General features: G+C 23.5%; 1 protein-coding gene across 4 annotated transcripts in view; it reads left to right on the plus strand.

Annotated features, from left to right (window-relative positions):
- The first annotated feature begins 1,918 nt into the window (after positions 1 to 1,918).
- The window catches only part of LOC145835352 (1-phosphatidylinositol 4,5-bisphosphate phosphodiesterase beta-4-like), a 35,769-nt gene continuing 15,939 nt past the window's right edge, over positions 1,919 to 21,748 (plus strand). For all 4 annotated transcript variants that reach the window (XM_082942908.1, XM_082942910.1, XM_082942911.1 and 1 more), the window contains exons 1-15: positions 1,919 to 1,999; positions 2,205 to 2,282; positions 2,375 to 2,434; positions 2,653 to 2,772; positions 4,040 to 4,119; positions 5,249 to 5,302; positions 5,522 to 5,603; positions 5,876 to 5,976; positions 9,007 to 9,173; positions 12,397 to 12,543; positions 15,729 to 15,792; positions 16,269 to 16,445; positions 17,726 to 17,810; positions 20,689 to 20,776; positions 21,082 to 21,144. In XM_082942908.1, the coding sequence (XP_082799034.1) occupies positions 1,943 to 1,999; positions 2,205 to 2,282; positions 2,375 to 2,434; positions 2,653 to 2,772; positions 4,040 to 4,119; positions 5,249 to 5,302; positions 5,522 to 5,603; positions 5,876 to 5,976; positions 9,007 to 9,173; positions 12,397 to 12,543; positions 15,729 to 15,792; positions 16,269 to 16,445; positions 17,726 to 17,810; positions 20,689 to 20,776; positions 21,082 to 21,144 (1,423 nt within the window). In that variant the 5' untranslated portion in view covers positions 1,919 to 1,942. The remainder of the gene's footprint in view (positions 2,000 to 2,204; positions 2,283 to 2,374; positions 2,435 to 2,652; positions 2,773 to 4,039; positions 4,120 to 5,248; positions 5,303 to 5,521; positions 5,604 to 5,875; positions 5,977 to 9,006; positions 9,174 to 12,396; positions 12,544 to 15,728; positions 15,793 to 16,268; positions 16,446 to 17,725; positions 17,811 to 20,688; positions 20,777 to 21,081; positions 21,145 to 21,748) is intronic.

Below are 21,748 nucleotides of genomic sequence, written 5' to 3' on the forward strand. Positions count from 1 at the left end.
ACTCTTTTTTTTAACAAAATAAATTGTAAAATATAAATTTTTATTATTTAGTTCAGTTTAAACTAAGAAAGTTTGAAAAAGATTGCCTACAAACTGTATGAAAAAATCAATTTTTATCTAAATAGTCTAGTTTTTCCTTTTTACTTTGGTCCTTCCATAAGGAAACTATTGAGTTTTTGACTTTGTGCCCTCATAGCTCAAAAACTAATTTTTAATTTTACAAAAAAGTAAATTTTATTAAAATTAAAGATCTTCAAACTAGAATTAATATAAAAAAATTGTCCTACTCCTCTATGCCCTTAAGTTCTTTTTTTATAGAATATAGGTGTTAGATCTATTTTCGAAGATAAGGACCATGAATTAAGGTGTGAGAAAAACATAACTTTTTGACATTTTTTTATTAGGTTCTTATTAACTTATTCTTTAGTAAATTTTAAATAATTGCTAAGTATTTTTTAAAGTTTGGTTGTGAACTAATAAGTGCTTTTTTTCCATCAACTTTTTGACAACTAATAGTATGAGATTTTGTTGATCAATATTGAGTTATTTACGCATCAATAAAAAGTTAACCAAAAATTAATACTTTTAAATTTTCACACTCACAATTAGCACATATAATAAGTATATATGAGCACTACTTAAAAGCATACTCCATTCTATGTTTATACTAATCATAATTTTTGTAGAGACTTTACAAATTCTACTTTCCTGTTTCAAATGATTAAACAATTAAACTTAAGAGAGGAGATAGTGTAGTGCCCTTGGTAGACCATGGTTTCATAGTCGATATTGGTCGTAGTGGGTTTAAATAAGTGCACTTACAATTTTTTCTTTAACTTAAATTCTTTTTTTTTTGTAATTTTAAACAATTTATTAATTTTATTTTTTAGTTTTATTTACTAAATTATGCTAGTTTAATAATACATCAAATAACTTATTTATAAAACATTATTTTGTATACCATTTTTTGAAACGTCAAATTCAAATGATCTTATAACAACAATCTGTCTAGCTATGCAGCAGAGTCTTTTAAATCAACATGTATAATAAAATCTGTAATAATAGAAGAATGTTATGTTTTACAATTGAATTCTTCAGCCATATTTTTTGCAAAAAAAAAACTTGTGTTTACCAAAAGTGTTTTAAAACCCATAAAAGCAACCCCAAAAGTATATACTAGAATAGTTGGGTGGGTGCCAAGTATGAACTAAGGGACATTTTTGCATGGAGTCAATATTGCACTAGTGGTCAGTATTGCACAAAGGACATTTTTCTACAAACACTTTTTTGCACAGGTTGAAAATTTTTTAATTTATCTAATCTATTTTTTCAATTTTTTTTTTTTTTTCATTTTTACTATCTCTGTTACCCCTAACCCTTACCCTTGGTCAGTAACTTTTTTTTTGTATTCTTATTAATTAATTTTTTTTTGTCTTAATTTTATCAATAATTTTTATTAGATTTTTTTTTATTTAGTTATAATTTTTACTGACACTGTTACCACTGCACCCTTAACTTTTTTCTTTTTTGTTTATTTGTGAATTTTTATTAGTTATTTTTTTTTATTTATTCTTTTTTATTTTTAATATCACCTTTACCATCGGTTGGTAACTTTTTTTTTATGTTTTTTTATTAATTTGTTTTTTTTTTGTTTTTTTTTTGTTTTATTTATTTGTTAATTTTTTATTTGATTTAATACTTTACTTTCAAGCAAAAAAAGACACCTCGTGCAAAATTTGTGCAAAAGTGTGTTTGTGCATATTTGACTCATTCCCATGATAGTTAAAGGTTGCAACAAATGTTTTGTAATGAAAGACTTATAAGTTTTCTTAACACTAAATAAGTGTATTTTTGTGAAACCTACAAACTAGTCACAACTTACCACATAGTTTACACTCCTTGATTTATCTTTAGATGTTTTTTGTCTAAATTAAAACTAACAATGGGAGAAGAAAAGTTTTCTGTCTTTGAAAGTGTCTCTGTGATCAAAAAGATAGATGTGAGTTTAATATGTGTTTATATATTCTTATAGTTTATCTTAGGCTCAAAATGAAACAAAGTTGTTATAATTTAAAACCTATACAGATTTGAAAATATTTAAAAATTAAACATGCTGTAATGTAATAGTAAAAAGTTATTGAATTCACATGCTTTAAAAAATAAAGTTTCTACACTAACAATGATTACAAGTTGATTTTTTACAGGCAAATGTATCCCTTCCTTGTCAAATAAACATTGATGAAGACTCATTTTTCCTTCTCATAAACTTTCAATCTAAAAAGGTATGTTTTCAATTATTTTCAATTAATTTATTTTTTTTATTAGTTAAAATTTATTTTTCTTAAATTAACTAACTGAATAAAACATTTTTCAGAAAATAGAGTTTATAGAACTGTCTCAAATAAAAGAAGTTTATGTCAACAAAAGTCCACAAGTAATTTTAATATATTTAACGACTTTTTACAAATATTATGAAATAAAAATTAATTTACTAATTCTCTTATTTTTAAGTATACCTTTTTAGTTTTTAAAAAAATAAAAATATTTTAGTAGATGTACTGATTAAATTGTTTGATTATGATAAAGCTTGTCTTCTCATTACACATAAGTAAATAACATATTGAATCAGTTTGAAGTTTTTGTGTTAAACAGGAAGCGAAGAACCAGTCGTCCCCTCAGCTGAGCAGCAAACTTGTTTGTGTGAGTTACGGGTGCGAACTGACAAATGTTTCCAACGCTCACTTTTCCTTTCACACACCTGAAGTTGCAAAGGTATGCCTTCTTCGTATTCAATTTAGTCACAAAAAAAATAATGAAATCAGAAAGTAAATGAAATAACAAAAAGTTATTTTTGACTTATAGTTTTCACATACTTAAATTTGTAATAGTATTTGTTTATAAAACAGAAACATAGTTTTTAATTAAGCTAGTTTTTTAAAATAATAACTTTTTAGTACTTTTACATATTTTTTCGAATTATATTTTTAATTTAGTACTTGTTTGATTACTTTTCTAGTTTTTGTTGTTTTGTAGAGTTTTAAGCACAAAACTTATTTAGTATTTAAATTTGGAAATGTTTTAAGATTTTTTTAGTTTTTGTTTGTTAGTATTGTTATATTTTTTATTTTAATTTTTTAACTACATTAACCTCTCGCATCTTTACGCACTTGTGACGTTACGCACTCTTGTTTAGTTATGCATTTTAGAATTCTAAAAATTCAAAAAAATAAAATTCTTTTTTTTTTTTTAATATCACACAATTAGGTTTATTGTATATTTCTAATTTAAAAAATATTTTTAAATGCTAATCCACCTCTCTATATCTTTAGACTTTGTATCATAAGTTCCTTGACTAATCGATAAACATTTAGTTATACCTCAGTATATCAGAAATTTTGTTAACAATAGGAGATTAAATTAAAATTGAATGAAATATGACTGTGTTAAATAATGTAAGTATAATGAAATAATGAGAGTTTAAAACACAAATAAATAATACAGCACTCTTGCCCACACCATTTCTAAATTGTAAACAAATGATTAAATTAATTATAAATTTAATTTGCTAAGTAGAATAAAATATAAATGTTAAGTATAAAAAAGTGACATATAAATAAAGATAAAGATAAAATTTACTTAAAATTAAAATTATTAAAATTTTTCTACAAGTGTTATTATGTTTTATAAATTTAAATCCTTTTTTTAATATATGTATAGGTTTATCTTTTGTTATCATATTTATAAATTAAGTAATAAAAATATCAAAAAACAGCCACCAAAGTAAGTATATTTGGTACCTCTCGTATCTTTACGCACTTTTTCTGTGGACACAATGTGCGTAAATAAGTGAGAGGTTACTGTAGTAATAAATGAATCTTTGCAAAATATAATAATTATTAATTATTACTGTTGTGTTGTTAACATTTTTTAAAACTAATTTTTAAAATATAAATGATTTAAGTCTTCTTCTTTGTTTAAGTTTTCTTTTAGTACCAGATGCAATTAACTTATACAAATACAAATTTTTCATATCATTTAGAAATGGAAAATTGAAGTAACAAAACTGCTACACAAATCGAATGTTAAGCAACTTTCATTTCAAGATGTTTTAAGAAAACAGTGAGATTTTTATGTTTATTTCTTATCTATAAGTTTTTTAGATTAGTGCCTTTACATACTTATATCGCTCAAGTTACTCCACAAGTTCATAGTTGAAGTCATAGTTAAACACACAAAATAAAAAATGTCTCTACATTTATAGTAGTAAAAAAATAAGAATTTTCTTTTGGTATCCTTGAACGTGGCACTAACACTCGTTTCGAAATATAAAACACGTAAACTTTTTGGAATAATTTGGCCTGTACAATAAGTAAATGACAGTTTATTGTGAAAGAGTTCAAAATATTTTATTAACTTTAGCAAATTTACCTTTTAACTTATGTACAACTGAAGTTTTATTAGTAACTTTGAACAATAAATAATGTTGGTTATAATGTTTTTACTTAGTGCTTAATTAAATTGGACAATTGTGTTTAGTAATTTATATTAAATGTTTACACTAGTAATAGATTAGTTATAACATTTATTTTTAAACTTAGCACTGAATTTGTTATGTTGAGGGTATAGGGGGTGGGGATCAATCACCTTTTTCACAATTTAGTCCTATTTTGTTGAGTAGTAACTAAGCTTTTTGCAGATTTTTAAAGCTCAAAATATTTTTGAGATAAAGCTGATTGAAGTCAGAGACTACAATAGTACTAATCAAGACCCTCCAATACCTAAAATTACTTCTAAAGGGGGTTTTCCTTACTTTGAAAAAATGTCAGGCTAAATTGGTCTCAGTCAGGCTAAATGAAAAAAAAACTCGCGCACGAACCCTGTGTTAATTTTCATAAAATTAATTTACCTTTCATATGCAGTAAGATTAGTGCCATTTGTTACAAAATAAACTTTATTCAATCAGAAAGTTATTTATTGTATATACTGAAGAAAAGCTTTTTGTTTTCAGATACTTAATTAACAATGAAAAATCTGAAATGAAAGTAAGTATGAATATGAACACACGTACCTAATATAAACATTAATATATAGTTAAATGAGCTACAGTTTAGTTATTCTACATGTACAGTTATTAAGCCTTTTGCAAATGTTTGAAAAAAAATTATTTTTACTGTTCAAAGAATAAAGATGTAATTGTTGATCAATCATTTTTGTTTTAAACATGAAAATGTTTAGGTATTTTTTTCAGGTGGAAAAGAGTTTTTTATTCAACCAACTTACGAGGAAAGATTCCAATAAAAAAGTAAAAAAAATATTAATGTTCATAAACTAAAATAAGTTCTTCTTTTTTTTTCATAATCAATATTTATAGTCTATTTTATTTATTATCAATGTACAAAACTGTGTCTAACAATTTACTATTAAGGTATTGAATGAAAATAATCTTACAACTTATTTAACTAGTGTTTCTATTTTAATAATATAAATTTAATATTTAAAATTTAATCTAAAAATTTTTCAGAATAGTCAAAGTTTTTGGCCATGACAAAAGTGAAAAACTATTTTTTCAAAAAGCAAACAATGCCGGATTTGTACTACAAAAAGTAAATTTATTTTTATAATTTTATTAGTTTAATTTTAAATATATAATAAACTGTTGTGACACAAAGCTTTAAGAAGATGTTTTTATAGTAAAACTGTTAGTGCTCAAAATTTATAAAAAATACCATAAAGTTAACATTGGTATGAAGTACTTTTCGTTTAGTTGCTAATATAAATCCTTATATAAATAAAATTAATGTGTGTAAGTATTATATATTTAGTTTTTCTTTAAAAAAATATAATCAAAAATATTATATGTAATTTTTTTTTCCAGAATGATGAAATAGATCCCTCTGAATTTAGTTGGGAATTTTTCAATGAACTGTTTTCAAACATTTGCCCAAGAAATGATGTAGCAACTATATTCAATAAAATGTTAGTTTATTTTGTTGTAACTAGATTCAGTAAAATGCTGGTTTATTTTGTTTTAACAATAAACAATAAAATGTTAGTTTATATTGTGGTAAGTGTTGCAACTATATTAAATGAAATGTTATTTTATTATCAATGGATATTTTATCTATTTGAAGAAATTCAATGAAATATTTTGTTTATAAATCACCACAACTTAGTTGTACACTTTTGTAATGGTAATGGTAATACCAGTGTAAAAACCACTGGACTTTTGGCCGATTCATTTTTTTTGATGAATAGATAGTGCATACTTAACCATCAGTATCATTGAAAGATAAAATTATTGTTGTTTGTATGAACGAATACTTACTACAGTATTTTTAAAGAACTCAAAAAAAAAAACAGTTCAACAATTTGTTTTTGTTAAAGTTTTTTTTATACTTTTTTGGTTTAGTTTTGAGGGTTAAGATTTAATCATACTACTTTAATTGCTTGTTTTAACAAACAAAAAGTTCTTTTGCTAGTTATATAAAATGCATTAACATGTTCTGTTTATTTAAAATAACAAATTTGTATAAAAATGTTGTTATTTGTCAGGTTTTACAATGTCCTTTTTTTATTTCGTGGCTGTCTCAGTTCACAACGTTTATAAGTTCATCTCATGAAAAAAATAAGTGTTGTAGGAACTTTTGTACTCAAGAAAAAAATTATTCAATGAGTAATAAGTCTATTTAGTTTGTTTCTTTTAAAATTGTGTTTTGTAAAAACCATGATCATTTTAATCTTTTATGTAGAAAGGCAATTTATCATATTATAACTTTTACCTTATTGTTGTGTTAAATTGTAATACTCCTTTTAACTTTACATAGAAAAACATTTGTGATGGAAAAACAAAGTTATCTTTAATAAATTAATTAAGCATTTCTGAAGTTTAATATTTAAAATAATGTTAAATTTAAGAAGTAGTGAGTTTGAATAAAGTTAAACACAGTTGTTTTAAAAAACCATAATTTGTTTGTAAATCTTAAAGACAAGTAGTTTTACTCCAAAAAATTTCAGCAACTTTTATTAAATATTAATCGAAAGCAAAGTAAGAAGTAGTTAAAAATTATTGTTTTTAAAAAGAACTTTTAAGCCAAAAATAAATCTGCTTAAGACTTGTTTCACAGCGTTACAGGTCATTTAAACCTGCATAATTAATGAACTGAATATTAAATTATGTTTTTCGGCTCCTACTTGCATTTAGCACTGAATTATTAATTACTTGTCAGTTTTTATATTAATCAGTAAATAAATTAGCGGGTTTTAAAAACACATTAACTTTGTAGTGTAAAAATCATTTTGCAATTGCGTTTACCAAAAATCTATGCTTTAAAGTTTTTCTTTGAGTCCATTAATATTTAATTTTAAACTCAGTTTTAAAAACACATTCCGAAAATGATTTTTTCTTATAATGAAGTTGTTGAAACATTTTAAGGCTATAGGGGGGGTCCACTTTGTTTTTTACAACTTGATCTTATTTTGTAGAATTTAATCTGAGCTATCAGACACTTTTAACCGCTTAAAAAAACTCAAAGTAACTTTTGAGATATAAGCGATCAAAGAAAGGGCGTTCAATAGGTTCCTAATGGAAGGCAAAAACTAAAAATGCGAAAAAAGACTATTTCACTAAAAATCTATCTCCTCCTTCATTTTTTAAGTAATCTTTCTCAAATTTTTACAGAATATGTATCATTAAACTTTAAAGAGATCTATTGTAGGAATTTTTTTAATTTTGAGTAAAAAAAAATTATTTTCAAAAGACTACCCTTTCTTTTAGTTTTTTGTGGATAAAATTTTTATTTTTCAAAATTTCAAAAATTCCAACATTCAGATTCTTAAAAATATTAAAAGGAACATTTCCTAAAAATTTGAAGTCTCTAGGTCAAAAAATGAAGGAGGAGATAGGTTTTTAGTGAATTTTAAAATTTCCGAGAAAATTGACCCCAAAAAATTTGCGGTCCATATGTTTATATTGGAAAATTTTTACAAAAAGTTAAATATCTCAAAAGTTAAACAATATTTTTGAACTCTATAAAAACTGGCTTATACTTTGTACTTTAAGCTTTCATATAAAAGCCAAAGTTAATTTTAGTAAAAAAAAATGTTGGACCCCCCCCTATGGCCTTAATTTTCTACTTACTATTGTTTTATAAACATTTTAGTATTAAAAAGAAAAAAATAAAGTTTCAACAAAGCATGGTTTTCTGAGTTTTCAGATTTTAATTAAAAGTTTTAGTTCTAATAAACTATAGGTGTACATTTTAAAAATTGAATTATCATTTTATCATAAAGCTTTTATTTAAACAAAATTCTCAAGCTAGTATAAACATTGTAAGTTTTCCAGCAGTTATTGAATCCAATTTGATAACTTTTAACCATATTTAAATAAAAATTGATAACTTTCTACACACTTATGTAAAATCAAAAATGTGCTTTGATTTATCTAGTATAAAATTTAAACAAATAGTTGAAATTAACTTCATAAATAATAATATAGAATTGAAAATGTAAAAAACTTTAAGGAGCCAACGAAATAATCTAGTTAGGCAAGTACATGTATATTTCAATTGGAATTATTTTAAATATGATGTTTTAGTTCAAAAAACTTTTGTTTAGAGTTTGCCAAAAATAAAAGTTATTTTTATATCTAACATTTTTTTGTAACCACCAGTTGCACCTTAATAAATTACCCAAGTTAAATTAATTATTATTAGTTGCTAAAACTATTCCTACTTACATGTGGAAGCGCATATAATTTGTAAAAGTTTATAAAAGTTTTGTTTTTGTTAAATTGTAATACTTTTCTTATAAATTAAACAAAGCGAAATAATTTGTATTTTATATTTAAAATATTCAATTTTTTTTTCCAATCTTATAAATTTAACATTAACAGTTGGAATTTAGTTAATGGAGCAATGTTTTAGATAACCAACTGTAACTCTTTTTTTATTCAAAGTTATGTCCTTCCAATAGTTGCCCACCAATAAACATATTAATTTTTTTCATCAGCTGCAAGAAAGGAAATGCGACGACCTCATTGGACGACTTGGTCACGTGGCTCAATTCCAACCAACGGGATCCCAGATCCAACGAAATACTGGTTCCTTTCTTCGACCAGAAATTTGCCGCTTCGCTGGTTTCCACGCACGAGCAGAACGAACAGTTTCGCGCCAAAAGTTTGTTGTAAATTTGTGCTAATTGTTTAGTAAAATGTAAATTTTTTTCTTAGGTTATCTTGCGATAAGTTTGCCCTGCCTAAGATGTTTTAGGTTTTGAGAAATTTGTGGACATTATTGATTTGAGACAGCAAATTATTTTATAAATCTTCTAAAAAAAAAGTAAGCTACTGAATATTTAAAAAACTGTTGTTTTCTCCATCTAATTACAAAATACCAAAGGTCTTGTGAGTTGTTTCTACGTTGATGTAAAGTATATTCATCTGGTTAGTCATCATTTCAATTGATTGGTTAGCGCAAAAGCTTTGTTTTGATTTTTGAAGAGCTGTGTTGTAAGTCTCAAGTAGTTTAAAAGTAAAAATAATTAAACAACATAATGCTGTAAGACAACTTCTTTAACACTTACAGTATAAGCTGTATTGGTTGCTTTGATACTTGTGTGGTAGTAAACAAGCTTTAAATATCGAAAAAAAAAACATAAATATGTTAGTTTGAAAAGATTAAAGCAGCTTCGTTCTGATTGGCTTAAAGAAAAAAAATCGAGTTTTCAGTATAACCCAAAACAACTGCACATCACAATGTTACTGTAATTAATATAAAAAGTCAATAGTAATTAAAGTAAATATTAAATATGCTACAGTATAATATAATTTGTACTTTTATGTTATTAAGCATACCTAATCGTAATGTGTAAAAGGCTTTAACATTTTTTACTTTTTATAAAAAATACAAAATTCAATTCTATATGACAAATGTTGATGAAACACGTTTTTTGCGTATATTCAAATCCACATAGACTTAAAATTTTCTGCATTGAAAGGTTATTAAGAGTAAGTTAAATGCAAAGTTTTTGTTATTCAAGATGACATAGTCAGTCTGAAAGTTTCGCTAAGCATATGAATATTTAATGCAAGGAAGTTTTGTTTTTTCAAGATAAATTATATTCGCTTCCGTTTGAATGCGTAAAGTTGTTGAATAGTTCTGATGAAGTAAGTTAAAATTTAATGTGAATTTTTTTTAATTTGAATTTCTTAAAACAGTTTCGATTAAAGTAAAGTTCTATCCTATAGTTGTATTTTATTATAGTTTCTATCTAGCTAAATATGTCTTATATACAAAAAATAAGAAAACTATTAAAAAAATTATGATGAGTTTATTGCTAGTTCCAAAACCTTGTACAGCAATATAATTACTTGTAGTACTTTTTTACTCATGAATTAATGTTAAACTTTATATTATTGTTATTTTCGATTTCAATAAAATATGTTTTTCATGTGTATATAGTTCATAACTTTGTTATTATAGTTTTTAAAGTTTAACATAATTTTAGAGTATTTTATACTTTTAGCCAACATTATAACTTCGTCCCTTCGTTAATTCACATAAAAAGCAAATAAATCATAATAAAAATGCATTAAAAATTTGTCTAAAACTGTTTTATTACATCAAAATACTATTAAAGGTTTTTTATATGTATGTATGTAATAAGCTATTGCATTTGCTTTTTTAAATTGACAAATTGCATTAATGGCTTTTTGAAATTTTTATGTTTAATGTAACACGTTGATTGATTGCTTCGACCCTTTTTAACATATAAGTAGTCCACATAATAGTCGAGTTCATTTGCTAAATTATTTGTTAAATAAATAATTCTTTATACTCCAAGAGTAAAAAATAAAGTTGAACCGAAATGACTATTAAATTAAAATGCATATAAAAAATAAATACAAATTGCAGTTTTTTTTTTACCTGTAAATTATTTTTTTAAGAAGTAAGTTTTAAATTAGTAGATAACAATAAACTCCTCTAACTTGAAGTTTTTTATTGATAACAAAAAAAAAACCTTACTTAGTTTACTTAAGTTTTCTTCAAATAGAGTATTTGTAATTAGGTTTTAATTATTACAACGTTGATTTTAATATTGGTTCTTATAAAAATTTGAAGAGACCTTTAAATATTATTTTTTGTACAAAAATGATATGTATTGTTTAGATTGTCAAATATTTTAGTTTTTTTTTTGCTAAAAATAACTTCAGTTGTTTAAAAATAATTATTAAGTAAAACTATGCTTGTACTTTGTATCAAAAATATTTTATTAAAATAAGAGTACATAATACACATTAATTAAAAAAAAGTATTATAATCAAGCTTCACTTTATATTTTAAAAGCTATAAAATTATATACTTACCCATGTTAATTTTATTGTCAGTAAAACTATTTTAGATAATCCAACATTCGTATAATTAGAAAAAAAGTTTTAGTTGTTGAGCTTTTCGTTATAAAAAATTCTAACTAGTCACTCCAATTTACTGGCTATAAATATTGTACTGAAAAATATTTTTAAGCAATTAATAATTAGTATCATAAACATGATAAATAAAATAAACTATTACTGACAAATTATCATTTACATTTTCAGTAAATATTTTATTTAAGAATGTAGTTTATTACAATATAATTAATCTAATAAATTTAATCTTTAAAGACTAGATTTTGCAAACTAAGTTTCGGTCGAAAACCTCGTCAGTGCTTAAATAAAAAATATAAAAAGATATGTAACGGAAAATAGTATTTAAACAATTAAATAAAAATAAATAATTTTTTACAATTTTTACTTCAACACAATACATATAAAATTTTAATATCAAGACTGAATTTAGAGTAAAGTTTAAATTTTAGATAAGTTTGAAAATATAATAACAAAAATAATAATAAGAAGCTGTATGTAGCTTTCTATTTTTTTTTAGTAAATTTTCAAAGTAAACATTGCTTAAATAAAAATGCAGTTAATATATTAAACATATAAAATTATTAATATTAAATTATTTATTTATTTATATTAATTATAGATTATTAAATAATATATAAAAGTTAATTAAATATAAATATATTATAATAGTAGTAAGTGAGCTTGAAGTTGAGATGCATTTGAATGTAGCTAATTTTAATTGTGGTGTAACTATCGAAAATTTAAACAATTTTATACCTGTATTATATATGAAATATTAAAAATTTGCTAAGAGCATACATAAAACCTATATTACGAACAACTTAAAAATAAGTTTTGAAATGGAGTTTTTTGAAGTGCGGGCAGGATTAAAAGAGTTTGTACCGTTTATTTAAGTAATCATATATAATTACTGTATTTTAATCAATTGAAATCTGTATTAAGATATGAATATTTTTTAAGCAATTAATTAGATTAATATCAATCATTCACAGATGAATTATCATTACAAGGATTTACTTCCTACCTACAAAGCAGTGACAACCACATTTTGTATTATGGTCATTTAGACGTTTATATGGACATGACTAAACCACTGAGTCACTATTTCATCAACTCATCTCATAACACTTATTTAACTGGTATGTTTAAATACTTAAAAAAAAGTTATAGTGTTTTTATTTTCATTAATCAATCTCATTAAACATATTTAACTAGTTTAACTAAATTTTTGTCATTTAATTAGTTTAATGCTATAGTACTCATTATTTTTCTATTAATATGCATATTATAAAGTTAGTTAATCTGTCTCCTAAAACTTGAATCAAAATTTAAACTTTTATGTTTAAAAATAAAAAATAAAGTTCTAATGAATTATAGTAAATGTTTTAAAAGTATTTTTCTCTACCGATTTTCTTTAATTAGCATAACAAACTTTCAAAATATATGGCAGTTTTAATAAAATTGAGTTTAATCAAAAAACTTAAGTTCAGTTTAGTTTGAAAAGTGTTTTGCTTAAGCTTAAGCTTCGATTTCATCCAATTGAATTCGTTATGCAAGAATTTTGTAAACTTGAGTTATAATTAAGTTCTTTAAAGGAGTATTAAATACACTTTAGGATTACTTTTTGAATTTAGTTGGTAAAAGTACAAGTTGTTTTCATACATCTAAAATTAGCTATTTTTAAGTAAAAAGTTTTTCATATTTTTCCTCATAAGATATTTATAGAAGTTGCGCAAGTTATATTTCGTCCTTGGCAAAGCAAAAGTAAGAAAACTATTGATTTTTAAAGTGCAGTATAAGAAAAACTTCTTTTTGTGAACCTGCGAATGTAAAATAGTTGGAATTAAAATATCTGTACTTTATAAACTAGTTTAATTTCGTGCAAAGTTAGAATTAATAAGATTACATCTTGCTAAAACGATGGTTTCTAAGTAATGTGTTTAAAAACTGTTTTGTTACAATTATAATTTTGTACAACTAGTCTGTAAAAATATCTTTCTTAGATTGTTTTTAGAGTTCTACAATTTTCAAAATTTTAATGTTTAAGGTAATTTGTCAAATTTTATTTTTTCTTACTTAAATGATATAATTTAGTATTTAATTTTACAATATTACATAAATAATTAAAGTATTTTTCTAATTTATCAACAAAAAAAATCTTATCTAAAATTAGTGTCGAAAAGTTTTAAAGTTTAGTTATATGTATATATAATTTTTAAAGGTAGAATAAAACAAACAGTGATTTTAAATATATTTTAGATTTGATGTTTATGCTTTTTTATTGTGTTCAGAAATAAATACTTTTTGAAATACATAAAATAATTAAGAACAACTTTTTTTTCTTATGCATATTTGTTTGCTCATGTTTTTTGTACTGAGTAAGAATTTTTTTGTTGTATAATATGATTTTAAGTTTGAAATAAACTATTTACTGTTTAATAGTATTTAGTATGTTTTACAATAAAAGTTTTATTGTTAGTTATGTTTTCTGGAAATAAGTAAAAACTTATGTATCGTCTGCGATAGCATAAACAGTTTCAATAATACACAAAGGAAATCTATATACTTTAGTTTAAAATAGTTGTTATATTTACATTCAATAAATTTTACCAAAGTACTAGAACTTATATTTCAGATATTTTAAAGGTTGTAAAATTTTTGGCGAATTTTCAAATTATTTGACAGTTGCAAGTTTATTGATCAAATCCTTTTTTGTAAAGTTAAATAAAAAAAGTTGGAAGTACACCAATAGTAATTTGATTTTTGAAAATATTAGGTAAATTTACCTTTGATTAACTCCTACGAACTCATACAAACTCCTATATTATCTTTGTTAGGTACTTAAAATTTTTATGTTTATTGTTATTTTAATTAAAATCAGTTTAAGTATTATAAAATAAATTTAAAAATAAAATCCAAATATTTTAAATGAAATACCTAAAGGCAATTTAAACTAGAAGATTAAAACTTAAATGCATAAACTTAATTTTTAATTCAAAAATATAATTGAACATTATACAAAGGTAAAATATGTGATGTGTTCAAAAATACAAAAAAAACTCTCATAACGTTTCTTGTATTGTTAATAAATGTTTGCATGCATTATAAACAGTTCCTTTAAAGGTATTAATTTTTACGTAAAACTTACCATAATGTAATATATGATGCTTTGAAAACTATATATTTTTAATTTAATAAGTGTGCCAATAACACAGTATTTTGTTTACAAAAGTGTTTAAAAAAGCAAGATAAATTACTTCATAGCCTTTAAAGATAATCTAAGTTTAATCTTTTAAGTAACTGATAAGTCACGTTTGAAAACCAAATTCTAAGTTCAAGACAACAGTTTTTTTTTTCAGTAAATGTTTTTGTTTTGTTTTGCTAAAGTTAAATTTGATTAAACATATAGGCTTGTTTATAAATACAGTTTTTGGAGTATGCCTTTAAGGCCATAGGGGGGGGGGGGGGGTCCACTTTGTTTTTTACAAATTGATCTTATTTTGTAGAATTTAATCTGAGCTATCAGACACTTTTAACCGCATAAAAAAACTCAAAGTAACTTTTGAGATATAAGCGATCAAAGAAAGGGCGTTCAATAGGTTCCTTATGGAAGGCAAAAACTAAAAATGCGAAAAAAGACTATTTCACTAAAAATCTATCTCCTCCTTCATTTTTTGAGTAATCTTTCTCAAATTTTTACAGAATGTGTATCATTAAACTTTAAAGAGATCTATTGTAGGATTTTTTTGATTTTGAGTAAAAAAAAAAATTATTGTCAAAAAACTACCCTTTTTTTTAGTTTTTTGTGGATAAAATTTTTATTTTTCAAAATTTCAAAAATTCCAACATTCAGATTCTTCAAAATATTAAAAGGAACATTTCCTGAAAATTTGAAGTCTCTAGGTCAAAAAATGAAGGAGGAGATAGGTTTTTAGTGAATTTTAAAATTTCCGAGAAAATTGACCCCAAAAATTTTTCGGTCCATACGTTTATATTGGAAAATTTTTATAAAAAATTAAATATCTCAAAAGATAATTGATATTTTTGAATTCTATAAAAACTGGCTTATAGTTTGTACTTTAAGCTTTCATATAAAAGCCAAAGTTAATTTTAGTAAAAAATAAATGTTGGATCCCCCCCCCCTATGGCCTTAATAACAAGTTATCATAAAAAGTTTTTATAGTGCTAACATTTACGTTTTAGTAAAAAGAAAAGTCAGTTAAAGAGTTTCTGCATTATATTTCAGTTATGTGTTTTGTTTTGTAAAGAAGTTACCTAATGTCTAATTTTATTAACAAATATTCAAATATATGAATTTCAACAGGTAGCCAGTTTGGCGGCAAATCGTCAGTGGATATTTACAGAAGCGTACTGCTGAGCGGTTGTCGGTAAGTTTGAAATATTTCAATATTTAATTAGTCGCTACAGGTAAAACCTAGTGAATGTAACAAAAAGAAACGGCCAGTTAATCAAACTTATTTGAGTTTTTTTTTTACTAGAAGTCGTTTCAACGTTGTTTTGTAAACTGGTTGCTTATATACTAAAATTAGTTAAAGGAAAATCAGATTTTTTTATCAATAAAAATTGCAAGTTACAATATATAAATAGTTCTAATTTTAAAAGCGTTGTAGTCTAACTTACAATGATTATTTTTGTTTAAAACTTGAATTTTTCAACTTTATTAATTTAGAAAATACTTTTCACAATTTTGTGAACAACTTACAGTTTTTAACACTTTGAACTATCAAGTCTATATATAATGTTATTGTTTTTTTTTTCAGTTTTTTATAATAATTTAATTTAACCAACAGTTGTGTTAAAAGGGTTTTCATTATTTTGTTATTTTTCATTTTTATTTAATAAGCTGCGTGGAACTGGACTGTTGGGACGGGAAGGGCGACTTTAGCGGCGAGCCCATAATTACCCACGGCAAGGCCATGTGCACTCACGTGCTGTTCAGTGACGTCATAGCGGCCATAAAAGAAACAGCTTTTGTTACGTCACAATACCCGGTCATACTAAGCTTCGAAACTCATTGCTCGTTAGTTTAGTTTGTTTTTATTTCTATTTATTCATCTTATTAAATTTGTTCCGGCAAATTATCTAGTTATTCTCATTTCGAAACTCATTGCTCGTTGGTTTAATTATTTATTATTTTTCAATATAAAACTTAATCCAGTTATACTTAATTTCTAGTATAAGTATATTTAAACTAGTGATGCTTTTTTTATTAGTATATCAAATATTTGATTTAGATATTTTGTATGTATTTGTTATAAAATCTAACAAATAAATATAACCTACTAAAACAATTGTTTTATTTTTTTTAAATAAAATCAGATTGTCAGTCACTTTATTAAAAAACGTAAATCAAACCGTATAAACTTTGAATATTAAGTTTAAATTTTGTATTTTGTGTAAACTATATACAAAGAGCGACAATAAGCCTCTCTTTTTCACAAAAAACAGTAAAATTATTTAAGATGATAAGGAAAATTGTAGTATTTAAATAAAGTTAGTTTTAAATACCATAAGTCATAATTAAAACTTGTTTTGTTTTAGTGTAATGCGGCCTTTTAAGGTAGGCAATATCGCCCACTTAGTTTGAAAAGTGCTGGTTTATAGTTTAATTTTATTACTATTTATAAAGTTACACTTGTTTTAATTATTATAATTGTTACTTTAATCTTTAGGTTTTCCTTTTTCAAATTTAACCTAGTAGTTTGGAAAAGCAAGTTTTAAAAGTTTCACACAACCACTAGGAAAATTACTACTTTAAACTTTGAATGTTTAAATAAAGTTTTTAAATGTTTTCACAATAAAAACATTTAAAATCTTAATTTCTAGTCTTTTTAGTTTTCTACAAAGCTGATGTAATTTGAGTAAAACGAACGGTTTTATTTTGTTTATTTAGTTTTCTTTGTACCTAACCTGACTTGACAGCAAATAAAAGCTTTTATCCTCAAACCAACAATAAATAAAATACTGTTTTGTCTGTAGAATTTTACATGAAAATCTTACACACCAATAGTTGTAAATTTTCAAAACCTGAATGCGTTCATTCGTGAAACGTTACACCCAGTCATTTTTAATATTTTAAAGAAATTTACTGTAATTTTCAAAATTAAACCTTAATTGTATGTAATTAATACTAAAACTTCGATAAAAAGGTTCTAAACTAGTTTAAAATTTCTTAATCTAGCTTATTTTAAGTAACAACATAATAAAAGTTCTGATAACAATTTTTTGATTTTTACGCATACTTTTTAAGTATTTTATACCATAAACACCTATTTTAGATAAACTTTTATTATTTTTCAGAAAACCCCTGCAAAAAAAGATGGCAGAATATTGCATAGAAATATTTGGAGATTTGCTCCTCAGTAAGCAACTAGATTCTCATCCGGTAAGCAATTGTTAATATTGCACTTTTATATTATAAAAGCAATTAAGTTAATTTTAGTTCTTGTTAACTAAAGTACTAGCAACTATTTGTTTTGCAAGTGATTTTTTTGTAATTTATATAGTTTTTTATATTAAATATTTTACTAAAATTTGTCTAAACTTTTTTTTTCAATATTTTTAAAATTGTTTTTAAATAAAACTTTTTGGTACTTTAAAAAAATAGTTTAATAAAAAAAGCTTTTATCATTACAAAACTAAACTCCTTAAAATTATTTAGGTATAATATTTTCAATCGTATTTCTATGAATAAATAGTTATGATTTCAATAAGAATAATAAACAAACTTTTAAATTATATTATGAAGTCAAATACAGAAAAACATTTCAAAGTAATGCTTTTATAATTATTTTAGACTTTAATTAATTTAGTTTTAGTACTTCAACAATATTTAGAACTTTTCGTAGCAAATTGATTCATGTGAAATAAAATAAAAATTGTTATAAAATAACATAAAATTAAAGGCACAATAAATTCAAAACTTATTAGTTTTACAAATACTCTTAGATATTAAAAAAATTTACGTAGTTAAAATTGAAAAAAAAACAACTAGATGATCAAAACTTTTATACATTTTCCATAATTCGTTAAAGTAAACCCTGTATATTTGATAGCTTTCTGAGTTTTGACAGTTATACTTCAAACTAACATTTAAGTGAAAGAATGTACGTCAATGATTGTTTTTTCCAAACTGTTTTTTCTAAATAAAGTATTAACTTTGTTTTCTATTACCAAGCTTTGACTGTTCTACCATTGGTTTATAGTGTGATGCAGTCTTTTAAAATTGTTAATTTCATAAATTATGTTTATATTGTTGTATATATCTATAATTATCAGATAGCTTTAAAATTGTCAAATAGTTTGACTAAGAGAAATCCATTATTTTTTTTATGTTAAAAAAGATGTTTTAAGCTATTGAAATACATTGTACGTAACTTATATTAAGTTTTTTCTAGTAATTTAGTTATGTTATAAAAGCATATAAGTTTAATAACAATTATTTATAAAGGCTAAAAAAAAATCTCTAAACGATGTTGTTAAAAATTAACTACTTCTAATTATACTTTTGTTTTTTTGTTATAAAACCGGATTATTAATATTACTGAAAAAATAGTATATTTTTTTCTTTATATTTATATTAAAAGTATAAAAAGTGTTTTTAATTTTTGTAAAACAACTATTTTTAATTTTAGTATGATTAGTTCAGTTATTTATGTAAGTTTGCTTATCGAAATATTACGTTCAATGCACAATTTTATCAATACTATTTTTAGATCGATAAAATCTTATTTGGCTCGAGTTAAAAGTATCTTTTTAAATAAACCTCTATTAAATATTGATTTAGTTATGTAAGCCGTGGAAAAGTATGTTTTTTATTTAAAACAAACTAACTCAAAAATTTAAGGACTACTGATGACTTTAAGTATTTTATTAATATTTGATTTTAAAATATTCTGATATTTTCTAGATAGCTTAGACCATTTGAAAAAAAATTAACTCAAGTTTACTAATTCAAATCTTGTTTTAAAAAGCTTACGTAAGGCTAATGAAAGGTGCATTTCATAAGTACTTTTAAAACTCAATTAAACTGCAAACTTGTTTAATATTTCACTAAGTCTTACAAAAAGCAAACAGGTAATTTATCATTTGTATTTAATAATTTATGAAGTTTTTATTGAAATCTTTTGTTAAATATTTATAATTTTTGTATGCATTAGCTGTAGTTGTTTAATATAAGAACATTAACAAAAAATAATTCGAAAATTGTTAACTAGGGTATATAAGCTGTAAAATGTTTAATGTATAAATGAGTAAAATTTCGAATTTTTACTTATATATTTTAATCATTTTATAATATATTTTTCTATGTAAAGTTTACTGTACTTTAATATTAATTTATAATTTAATAACTCATATCTTTAGACATAATAATCACAACAAATAATTTAACAAATACTAAAAAGTTGTTAGCGGATTGTAACAATTATCTTTTATTTTTTCAAAACTTAAGAAAGTGTTGATTTAGTTAACAATAGTTTTAAAATTTACTTAATATGATTATTGTTAAAGAGTTAAGATGTGATATCTAAAATTTATTTGAACTTAACTTAACAATTTTATGGTTTTTAACTACAAAATTGCTTTATTTATATTTTAGCATGGTAATTAAGATTCAAAGTTTTATAAGCTTGTTATATAAAAATATATGAGTTTGGGTTTTGAAATTTTTATTTTAGTCTTTCTATTTAAAATTAAATAATTCAATCAATTTTAAAATAATTACTTAAAAAAATTATTGGAAATAAAAGCTTAATGCTTTATATTTAAAGATAAAAGTAAAGTTAATTTTAAACTTTTATCTAATATTAAAAAAGATGAAAATAAGCTCACTAAAACTAATTAAAGATACAACATTTAAATAAAGTAAAATGATTACCTTAATGTAGTAAAGATATGAAAATTCTTCTAAAGTTCAGTTTTATATGATCTGTAGACTACTAGTAAAAACATTAAAATTGTGCTACTACTGAACAGTATTTAATGGTCGTCTTCTATAACTCACCTTGAATTCTTTCACTTAATAAGTTGTGTTATTTTTGTAGCACATTATTTTATTTCAAATTAATTTCATACCAAATTTAAACTTTACCCAGTCAAAATAAAAAAGTATATAAATTAGAATAAATCTAATTCATTTTTATACTCAGTATCAAAAGTTAAACTTCTTTGCTGTAGTAGTACAACATTTTATGAGCCTTAAGCCATTTGTAATCAAAATTATAGCATTGAAATGAACTAATAATATTTTTATATTGTTCCAGCTAGAAAACGGTGTGGAGCTACCTTCACCAACCGATCTAATGAACAAAATACTCATCAAAAATAAAAGACTAACAAACGACTCGTCAAGTGTGTTTTGTTTACATATAGGCGTCAATTCGGCACAATGCCAGCCTTTTTGGCTTTCTGGCGGAAAATATAAGTCTGACTCTGCCGTTAAAGTATTGAAATATAAGAACATTTATATAACAGTCTGGAACAATTGATTTTTTTAATGTGTTAACTTATTAAGCGTAAACGGTTTTACAATCCAATGGTTTTTTACCTGTCAAGAAACTAATTCTTAAACATAAAATTATAACTTAGATTTTAAACATAAATTAATGAATATTTATTCTTAAACAACAACCATTTATTTTAAAATGTTCTTGCAGTCATTACTGAAAGTGGAAAGGAGAAAATTTCTGATCAGAAACCGAAAACTAATGATAGCGAAGGTTTGATATTTCTTATTAAAGATTTAAATGTTTCTTGCAAAATACACATGCAATCTTTAATGCCATACAATCAATATTTTTATATGAAGCTGTTATCATGTGAATAGCTAATAAATATTAATGAAGTTGTGTTTACTTAGTGCTTGATTTTAATTGAATAAGGAATAGATGGTTACATAAAAAATATTATATTGTTAGTTTGAGCTGTATTGATTTTGTCAAAAAGCTAAAAAAATATGTTATACAGCAAATACAGTAGCAACAGTTAAAAAACTTTAATGCAAATTACTACAGTGGCCTAGATTGCGAATCTCCTTTATATAGTAAAAATTTCAATTATACAGATAAAATTTTAATTATTAAAAACTCAATATTTCGTCGTTTGTAATTTATGACTTTAACCTATAATATATTTCGTTCCCAAAATTAGTTATTTGAAATTTTGTACTTTTTAAAATAAACATTTAGCTTGTGGGTTATTTTGCAAAATTTTCGTTAAAAATTCATTTATTCAAATTGTGTTTACATTACCAAACATAAGGTGAAATTCCAGAAAAAAATAAATTGAATTAGGTAATTTTTACAATTCAGCTACGAAGGGATA

This window comes from Thalia democratica, chromosome 5 (assembly GCF_965202585.1).
Source record: "Thalia democratica chromosome 5, ktThaDemo2.hap1.1, whole genome shotgun sequence".
NCBI lineage: Eukaryota > Metazoa > Chordata > Thaliacea > Salpida > Salpidae > Thalia > Thalia democratica.